The sequence below is a fragment of the Apteryx mantelli genome, chromosome 3, assembly GCF_036417845.1.
Source record: "Apteryx mantelli isolate bAptMan1 chromosome 3, bAptMan1.hap1, whole genome shotgun sequence".
Lineage (NCBI taxonomy): Eukaryota > Metazoa > Chordata > Aves > Apterygiformes > Apterygidae > Apteryx > Apteryx mantelli.
The window spans coordinates 140,687,622-140,697,970 of NC_089980.1; the positions used below are offsets into that span (position 1 = coordinate 140,687,622).

Genomic DNA, 10,349 nt, shown 5'->3' on the forward strand with positions numbered 1-10,349 from the left:
CACTAGGTGCTCAGTTATGCAGATGATCATACTGGTGCCCTGGGAGTAAGCAGAAAGGGGGAGGCTCAGCTGCTTGCAGCAGAAGGTTTTGACCCTGTAGGAAAGGGTGGCAGCCAACAGGGTGGGATGAGGCTCAAAACTTGTAGAAGTCAGAACACAACATAAGAAAGGCCATCCTGGAAGACCAAAGATTCAATTCCTTCAGTATTTTAATAGTGGCTAAAGCACATGTCTATGGAAAGATTATAAGAATGGAGAAGCTTCACAACAGCCTTTCCTCCATTATATCTATCCATTTCTGATAATCTGTGCTGCAGAGGCTTCCTGAGTTCATATCATGATGCCCCCACATCATCATATTTAATGGCCTTTGACAGACTTTACTTCCATGATTTGTCTGATCACTTTTGGACTATATATGCTTTTGGTATCAAAGCATCTTGCAGGAATGAGTTCCACAGTTGCTTTTTAAACTAAAGACTTAAGAAAAGGTGGCAGATTTGGAAGAGCATAAAGTTCTCTTGAGTCAAATGAAATGGTCTCTGTTTCTCTTCTTTAGCTTTTCCATTTAGACTATCCTCATATGCAAGCTGTAGCATCATTTATTATTCTACTATGAAGAAGTACTGTAGATTCTCACAGTGGTATGTTTTCTGTTTAATTAGCAGCTCCTTTCCTGTTGGTTCCTACCTTCCCAGGGGACTGTTTGACTATTGCTGAACACTCAGCTGATGTTTCAGAGATGTCATCACCAATGACTTGTGATCTTTTCCCTGACTAATAACAGCAATTCTAGACCTCACCTGTGTATGACAGATGCAGTAAGGATTTCCTCCCAAGTGTTATCTGTGCATTTATCAAGATAGAATTACATCTGCTACTTTCCAGCCCAGTTCCCCTGTATATTGCAGAGGCAGAAGATGGGGTAAGAAGTTTGACACCACTAAGTAAGAAGAAGGCCCAGTGGGGTGGGCCACTTACCTGTTCATATAATTCCCCTCTGATCAGTGCTGTGGAGATCCTACTGATGACATCCCCATTGGTCAGGAGCTCATTCCTGCTCATGGCCAGCCGTGCTGCCTTGGCTGGCAGCCCTGCTCGCAGGTATAGGCTGATGGCTGCCAGGTAGTCTCCCTGTCCCTCCTGGACCTCCCCAGCCTTCTCCTCCTGCTGCGTATCCAGCAGCCACTGGTAGTAGCCCTTACGCAGCTTATCCAGCATTGGGTGTCCCTGTTGGGAAATGCAGCATTGGTTGACCTGGGCAAGGCAGGAGGTTGTCCTGCTCCTCCTGTGGGCTCTGAACAACTCCTGGCACCAGCCTCATTGCTGCCCAGTTAGATTAAGCAACTGCAGTTAGCAGAAACTACAGCAATGCCAGCCCTGTACCACTACACCATTCGTTCTCTTCTGAAGCCCTGGCTACTCTTAAAAGAACCTCAGTAGCTTTCTCCCTTACTACTCACCCAGGTCTGTACTTCCACCAAAAGCAACCTCCCCTTACATTCCCTTTGTATCATCTTAGACTATTCCAGACCCTTCTCTGTTTTATTCCTTGGCTGTCAGATGCAAGAACCACTGATCTTTTTGTTCCTTGTCTGTGGGCAACTCTGGCTAGGGCAATCCTGCCTGGACCACATCTCTGAGGCACCTTGGCTCTTGGTCCATGTTACACTGCATTCTAGGAAACAAAAGCTCTGGGTTGGACCCAAGATCCATCTACTCCTAAAGCCTGCCTCCTGCCATTCTAACAGTTGCCTTGTTGACCACAGCATTTGCTGTGTTTTAGGGGCATCAGGGATATCCACCACACTTCCTTTTAAGTATTGCAGTTAAGTCTCTCGCACCCAAGCCCCCACAATTGCACCTTGTTCTCCCATTCCTATCACCTGCTCTGGACTCTGATCCCTCTTCCTGATGGCATGGCACCCTCACCCCTCCAGCAGTCAAGGCTCCTTCATGCAATAATCCCACCACCTGTAACTGAATTAGATGGAGGACCTTCAGGGCAGGCTCAGAGTCTCTTTGGGAGCCCCTCTAAGCAGAAGTGAGGTCCTGAGAGGGCAGATGAAGAACACCCAGACCGTGATAGCACTCCCAACTGGCACACTTATCAAGCAAGCCCAGCTCAAAGTCCAGTGTAGGAATATTCTGTACCTTGGCCTCGGCGACCACAATGCATTCATCCCACATGTGCAGCTCCTGGTACATGTCCATGGCCTCCTCTGTGGCATTCTGTGTCAGAGAGCAAAGTGTCACCCTGGGCAAGTCTCTGTTTAGCAGACACATTGCCATGAGGATCCCACAGTGGGCAGGGTTAGATGTGCAGAAAACACTTGACCAAATGGACCATCCCCTTTACATGGATATACATCCTTCCCTTATCCTCCTCCCTGTACCTCAGGGCAATTCTACATCAGAACAAGCAATCTCTCCTTCTACTCCAGGGCACAAAATCATCTCCCAGCAATAAGCAACCTATTCCCTCTCTGTTTTTTTTCACATCAAGGCACAAATCTTACTGCCCACAAATAAATGAGACCTTTTCTGCTCCTGGTCCCTTTACTCACTTGTTCCAGGAAGATCATCTCTGCCAACTTGTAGTTCTTCTCTAGCATGGCCAAGCGGGCACGCACCAGGTAATGGTCTGTGCCATCCCCGCCCTGCAGACAACCACAGTTAGCTCAATTGGTTTGTAGGGGTGAAAGAATGGGCTCTGGATTTGCTACAAGGGAGGTGATTGCTGGTGGGGTCTGCGTCATTACAGAAACCGAAGATAGATGAAAAGTGACAAGACAGGAGCAACACTACGAAACGGCTAGCCAGAAGAGGGACCTGGCGGGCCTGGATGAAGAACTATGTCAGCAGTTCTTACATGACAAAGCCCTGGTCTGTAGCAGTATACTGGAGGACACGGACACAGAAGACAATGTGTATGCAAGTGTTTGCAGGGAAGTGGCTGCCCTGCACAGCAGACAAAGTTTGACTCACATGCTCTTGAGCTGCCTTATCTGCAATGGCATTGGTTTCATGCAGAAATCGAGCTTTTGCCATGTTGCCCAAAGCTGCAAAGCACCTGGGAAGAGCAAGGCAGTTAGTTGCCAGCAGGGGTTCATTACCTACCTTTAGTTCCAGAAAGGAAAATCAGAGTCTAGGCAGCAGTCCCAGCAGTGTGATGTGGAGAGGTGCAGTAGTGCCACTTCATGAGAAGATTTTGCCAAAACCAATGTTCAGATCTACCCTCTAGCCCTGCTCCACGGGAGAAGCCATGGACATGACCAGTGTCCATGCTTCAGTCTCTTAGGCTTCAGAGCTCCTCTGACCTTGCCTATGTCTGTCTGCCCCCTGCAGCCTCGCTATGCACTACTTTGTGTTGCCATCAGCAAAAATTTATGCTACAGAGTGATGTCTACCTGTCCCTAGTTCTACTGTTAGTGTCTAGGATGAAAGGACAAAGTCATTGCCTGGAATAGAGAATGCTCCATTCTCGAAGGCAGTGAATCTTCCAGGCCACACAAAAAGTCACATCCTTAGTTAGACTCTGGTTTCTGTGAAGGATCCAGAAAAGAGAGTGTTTAATCTAGTAGAAAGAACTTTTGACTCCTTCCTGTACCTCTCTGCAATGTGCAGCTGTCTAGCTTCCAAAGCCAGCCTGCTTAGGGTCTTCCACATGGCTTCGGTCTCCGTGGACATTTCCAGTGTCTCCAAAAATGCAGTAGCCCTTAAGACAGAGAAATTTGCAGATTTTCAATAACAGAAAAGAAGAGATCTCTGAAGAAAAAAAACTAGACTGAGACAGGAGCTTCCAAAGAAGAACTGCACTGAAACTCAGTTATCTAAGAGCTCCCTATCTGGCCTAAGTTACTTAGGAGATATGTGGTCACCAGAAGGCTGTAGCAGTGTGGGCAAGTCTGAAGCGTTCAGTCTGAAGCAAGCCCTGGTGCAGAAAAAATCTCTCAAGAGGGATTAATGCTGTGAGCATGTGAAATGTTCTTCCCTGGTCAATTTTAAAGCCAGGTAACAATGCCAACCCTGCCCAGGTGCCTACCATGACCGCTTCAGACAGCCAGCTTTTATTCTGCACAAGCAGGCCAGCTCCTGTTTCCACTCAACTATTATCATCCCTGGAGGGGCAGCAGCATGAGCACTGAAGCGCCATTCCACATCTGGCTGCTACTGAAGACACACTTATTTACTGCAGTGAGTGAAAATTGCCTGCAGTCAATTTCTGTCAGTGTCAGCGGAACCAGACTGGCCAGACTCGTCTGAAACCATGGAGCTCTGGGGATGACAATGCAGAGTATTCACTCTTGAAGGAATCTGCTGCACATTACAGCCAGACTTAGCACCAACATCATGCTCAGAGCCTAAACTTCAACTCTGCACGGAAAGCCCTGCTGGTGTGGTTCATGGATTGTTGACCCTCAGGTGTCTGTTACATGAAGCAGACTAGCTGCCATCACAATGCGGCATATCTAGCACTTACCTGTGGTAATCCCCATCATCAATGGCAGTTCCAAACTCTATAAGGCCTTCATCCAGGGTATAGGACACAGTGTTCACACCTTCAGTTACTATCACTTCAGTCTTCCCATCATTCCTTTCCAAGTCTACAATATCCCCCTGAAAAAGAGTACCAGCTATCAGCTCTGCTGAGTTAAAGTTCTGCTGAAGGAGCTCACACCTGGGCGACATTGTCCTTACCTCAACAGAGGGTAGCAAAAAGCCATGGAGTAGCTCCTTGTTGGAGAACCTGTCTCCAGGTTCTGCCATAGATTTCTGCCATGGAGTTGACAGATGGCCTCATATCCTGTCCAGGAGAAACTCAGTTCCCTCCCTTCTCCCTTCCGCAATACCACTCTGCCTAATCCCACACCTGTGACCAAGAAGTAACAGAAAATACTGCTGGAGAAACCAAAGTCTCCAAATTTTTACCTTCAGAGGAAACATGGTGACTCGCTCTGGAGCATCAATGTTATACCAAATGCAGAGGCTGTTTCTGTTCTGAGCCACCACCACATCACTGCCTGGAACCCACTGCACATAGGAGCAATAGTTCAAAATAGTAGTCTTGGTGCTTCTTTCAATGTCATAGAGTTGCAACTAAATAGGGAAAGAGGAGAAAAAGACTCAGCTGGGCTCATGACTGCGCTGCTTGCTCACAGGAACATGATAGGAACGTCTGGCAAGAATCCTGCAAGCAGCTATTACCTACCAGGAATCAGACTTCTTCAAGACGTGTAGGCAAACTTCCACACTGTTAGTATTTATGCATGTTATATTTCAAGACCTACGACATTTTTTTTTTAACCCTTGCAGTATTTTAATCAGCATGCTCAGATCCTGCTTTCCTTGGGCTAAACATAAATATATAAACCAGAATATGCCTCATACTACTTTAGTTCCCTCTCAATTGAAGAGTTGCAATGAAGTAGCATCTCAGAAATACTCTGAAGGAGGAGAAAAGGAACAGATTTTGATATTGGACTACATGGTCAAAGACCTCTAGTAACTGAGAAGTATCATCTTTTTCTGTATCAATTTATAATCATATTGTGAATATCTTCAGGTACATTCATGGTTCCTAGGAGAAGGGTCTCTTGCACCCTTCATGCAAAGGCATTCCTTTGCAGTCCTGGGCTGAACTGTCCATCCTAAGTAGAGTCTTACCGCATGAACTGTTGCTAATAAGGTGAGAAGGTGTCTGTTTGTAGAATACACAGTCCTGAACCAAGCTTGATAACTTGGAAGATGTAACCTGACAAGTCATAACAAAGACGGATGATGCCTTGTGACTTAAAAGTGCTAGATTGTGTCTGCTCCTCCTCATAATTGTCCTCACCTAGCAAAGATGAGAAAGAGAGAAAGAAGATGAAAGATAACTGTACTAAGACTTATGATATGCCACAGGAAGGAGAGGACAAGAAAGTCCCCATGTTGGTCTGTACTGAACTGGTTGGAGAAGGACGTACAGACATAGCTTGGGAGAATCATGTACTGTCTGATCTGGACTGGTGGCAATATTTGGTGAAGGCGTGGGCAATGGACCCAGATCTGTCAGCAGACCTCTCCTGCTGACAGGTCTGAAAAGGAACCTGAAGAGGCAACAGCAATCCTGGTGAAGCCACTGAGATTCTTGCTGAGATAGATAGAAAATTAGAGAATCCAAATGTAAACTGAGGAAGAATACAGAAATAAATACAAAAAAGTTGTGCTGCTGGGAAAGTTCTCTCTTCTCACATGATAGGACGTATATAGCCTTGTGGTAACGTACATACCACTCACAAAAATGACATACGAGCAGCTCAGCAAAGAAACCTGGGGCTCCTGCCTGAAACAGGAGGGGTGAAGTCACAGTTTCTTGAGATGAGGACAGCCAAAGTGGAAACATTCTATTGCAGACTGACAGTTCCTGGTGGAATTTGGACTCTGGAGCAATTAAAACTATCTTGTGATGAACTGCAGTGGTTATGGCCAGGGTCTGCCATAGCATCTGGGGTACCTGCGTGGAAATTCTGGATGTGAACTACACCACTGTCAAGAAGGCCATGCTCTCTTCTCTGGAGACTTTGGTGACAAGAGGAGCAAATGAAGTCAAGCAATCAAGGGGCCTTACATTCAAAATACTAAAGAGGGTTTGACAGTGAGCTGAGTGGAACTGTAACACAGTTGATAAATATATCTTGTCTGCTGAGCTGCTTAAGCGGTATCTCTACAAGTAAATTAAACATAGCTAGGACATGAGGTGAGTACCCACAGAACTTAATCATACTGTGAAACTTACTGCGATTTTGGGCATAGCTTTGTCCTGGGCTAACTAGCACTCTCCCAGTCAATGTTCAGTCATAGTCTAGGAATTAACGCAAGCCAAGGGTCATATCGGACAGGCTATTCGGTTGTGACTATGCTGTTTTGGAGAATTAGAGAGTTCATCTTACACACATAAGCTGAGCTGTTGCAGACAACAGCTTTTTTTTAATTTACAAGTGTTAATGCAACATTAGGTTCCTCATACTGATATTCATTCACTTGTCTCAGTCTCACAGCAGAAGAGTCTACTCATTTTCAGAAGTGAAGAGATGGAGCAAGATATCTAGCAACTAGCTTCCTATCTTATTACTGCTGAGTACAACTAATGAGTTTGGGGTTGGCATTGGGCTGTTATCATGGCACCTAAGACTGGGATAACCTTGTCTTTGAACTTGTGGAGACTGTTCTGAAACACATTCAACCACTAGTGCCTAGACCCTTTGCTGGTGCAGTAGCAGAAACCATGCCTTCTGAGTCAGGCAGGGCTGACTGGGTGTTTCAATCCATGCTGAGTCATCTTCTTTAGGAGATCCTTTTGCAGCTTTAGCTCCCAGTCTTTACTAATCAGCAGTTTAAAGAGCTGTTGCTCCAATATGTGGCCTTCACCAAGGCAACAGAGGCACTTGAAAGTCCACAAACAGGATATATTTCTCAGAGATGGTGTCAGCCTGGAAAGTTATTTTAGGAGAGCAAAAAATTAAGTCTCAGTAGGTGGGAAAGGAACTAGGACTGGTCAAGAGCAAAATTCAGAGTGATATCAGAAGCAGCAGAATTTTGAGAATGAACTGAAAGGCAGTCACAATACCAGCAAACCTACAAAGTGTTTGGTCTCAACTAGATTCTGTCTTGACCAGGCTGAGTATGCTGTCCTTTCCACACATAGTGTCAGAGGTACACTGTCCTGGCATTCTGGAAGAGATTTGCATGACTGAGAGGTAGTGTGCATTTTTATGCAAAGTGTGAACAGCTGTAGCTATAGCTTGAAACTAAACATACAATGCTGCCAGCTCATGCAATCTGAACAGGGTCTGCCTTCTTCAAAGGAGTGGTCAAAAAGTCACAGGTACTTCAGGATGAGTACCCTGTCCTCATGGCAGTACTGATTCCAGCATAATATCAGGAATTATGTGTTCCTCATCTCCTTCCCTGCACTCGGGCATATCTGTCTTTCCCCTCCCCATGCACACCAGCTTGCCACACTCCCCCCAGATGTGTCTGCCTCACCCTCATCTTCTTATCCCTGAAGAGTAGCTTGTGGCCTGTTTCATTCAACTCCAGCCATTCAATCTTGCTGTCATGGCTGATGGTGCCAGCATTGTAGCCACCAACAAGGTCAACTTGGAAATGAAAGAAAAGAAACAGTGTAAGTACCTAATATACCCCAAGGCACTGAACACCTGATACTGTCCCATGCAGAGCAGGTGTCTGGGACCTAACTGGGGCAGGATCCCATGGCAAACACACTGTGACATGAAGGGTAGACTGCAATGACATTTTATCTTGGCACCTTACCAGCATCAGTAACTCCCTCCACTCTTCTGTGAGAATGCACAGAGCACAGGCAGTGCAGGCAGCAATATCATCATGCTGAACTGCACAGAACCTCAGGTCGAAGACACAGCCACAGATACCCCACAGCTGAGTCCACACCAGACACTTAACCTGGCAAAAGTAGGGCAGCCTGGGCTCTAGTGATTTGCTGCCTGGCAGACTGAATGCAAAGAGGGTCTTTAGGGATATGCTGTCTGGCAGAGCGGATGCAAAGGAGTCAGGCAGGCTGGGAAAACAGAAGAGAGGGATGTTTACATTCACCTGTTGCTATAGTCTTGATGTCTATCAAATAAGCCAGTCTCTTGTTCGCCTCCACGCCTCTCTGCCGTCTTTCATTGATACGAACACTATTATTTGAAGGGAATGATGACTGTTAGCTTTACTACTCTCTAAATCCACAAGACCGAGTCCCGTCCTCTCCCCACAGAATTACCTGCAGTTTCCCCAAGCACATGGAGGCTTTTGTAGTTCTCTGACCCAGTACTTACGGCTGCCTCAACTAAGAACAAACCTTTCTGCTTCACGACTCTGAAAGCCGCCTGAATGACATATGATGTTTCTTCTTCAGTGCAGCCCATGGTCCTCCCCTCCCTCCTCTTGAATAAGAAAATGCCATTTCAGAGGGACAGAGGAGGTCCCACTGGCATCTAGAGTCCCTGTTAATGCTATACTAGGACCAGCAGGATGCACGGATGCCTGAATATGGGCACAGGAGGTCCCTCTTCAGTCAGTTGCCAAGTCAGGCTTCAATAAGCATATATCAGAGGAGAACGGGCTCCTGACCTTCTAAAACTTTACACCCCTTAAATGTAACTGAGCGATTAAACCCCACTATCGGTCACTGCCAAAAGCAAATTGCTCAGAGAGCATTTGGTATTATGCCTTCAGGTCCCAGAATCTGGGGGCTGTGTCCTAGAGAACGGACACTTCCAAGTGATGTCCAAGGTCACTCTCAAAAAATGCTTGTACTGGTCACACAGGCAGCCTTGACACTCACCTGACAAGATGAGGGTTCATGAACTCTGTGCGGACAGACCCCAGGATGTCATTGCTTCCATATTCCACCAATGTCAGCTCCCCAGCATTAAAGATCATGCAGACCTGGAAGAAAGAGGGGACTGTACTCCCTGTGCTTTTACTGAAGAGCCAGGTAAGCAGACATATCTACCAGCAAGGTGTACAGAAAAGCATTCTGCTGCACATAAGTCTAAATTCACACCCTCTGGGATGAGCAAGGAATTGTCCTTGTCTTCCTGTGGTGACTGCTAGCTTCTTCAGGCCTGGGGATTTTAGTTCTGTGCCTATCAGTCCTGCAGAAGGAGCCAAGCTGTCATCCTGACATTTATGAGCTGATACCTCAGCTCCTCCAGATTTCCTTGCCTCGCCAGACAAAGCAGGATTCCACCCAGACAGCTAACACATCCTGTTTTCTGTACCTCTGACATCCATATTTTACTGCTCTTGCCTCCTATGGGGGCATGACTTATAGAGTCCTTATACCAAGTTTGTTCTATACCTGGCATTTGGGAAAGGCAAGCATGGGGAGGAAGAAGATCAGAATTTTCAGGGAGAGGTTAAGTCCAGGAAACAGCTGAGGAACAAGAGTTTCCAGAAGCGTGGTTGACACTTTCCCCCCCAGTACACACACTGCTCTACTCACCATTAAGGGGTAGCATCCTGTCCCATCCAACTTACATTTTCATTGTCAAAGAAGAACTTCTCATTCCCTCCAGATCCTTGCCAGGCTACCTACAATGCAATGGCATGGAGTGAGCAAATGTCAGGCTGACATCTCTTGCAGAGGACCAAGTTGCAGGCATCATGGTCTACAGTGCAGCTAGTCATGGCTCATTGACTTCCTGCTAGCACTCAGAGCAAGCAGAAAGAGTCCAATTCTTACTAAATCTCAGTTCTCAGACCTAAAATCTCAACACTGCTTGCATGGAAATAAATTGTGCCATTCCCCCAGCAGCACAGATAAGCCTAGCCGC

The 10,349-nt window shown here is 46.4% G+C and overlaps 1 protein-coding gene across 3 annotated transcripts in view; it reads right to left on the reverse strand.

Annotated features, from left to right (window-relative positions):
* IFT172 (intraflagellar transport 172) overlaps positions 1-10,349 on the reverse strand; it is a 47,064-nt gene that overhangs the window by 21,520 nt on the left and 15,195 nt on the right. For all 3 annotated transcript variants that reach the window (XM_067294545.1, XM_067294544.1, XM_067294546.1), the window contains exons 12-22: positions 10,054-10,107; positions 9,356-9,459; positions 8,620-8,705; positions 8,032-8,144; positions 4,933-5,100; positions 4,484-4,620; positions 3,611-3,718; positions 2,989-3,073; positions 2,568-2,660; positions 2,155-2,232; positions 982-1,230 (exon numbers count right to left, since the gene is read on the reverse strand). In XM_067294545.1, the coding sequence (XP_067150646.1) occupies positions 982-1,230; positions 2,155-2,232; positions 2,568-2,660; positions 2,989-3,073; positions 3,611-3,718; positions 4,484-4,620; positions 4,933-5,100; positions 8,032-8,144; positions 8,620-8,705; positions 9,356-9,459; positions 10,054-10,107 (1,275 nt within the window). The remainder of the gene's footprint in view (positions 1-981; positions 1,231-2,154; positions 2,233-2,567; positions 2,661-2,988; positions 3,074-3,610; positions 3,719-4,483; positions 4,621-4,932; positions 5,101-8,031; positions 8,145-8,619; positions 8,706-9,355; positions 9,460-10,053; positions 10,108-10,349) is intronic.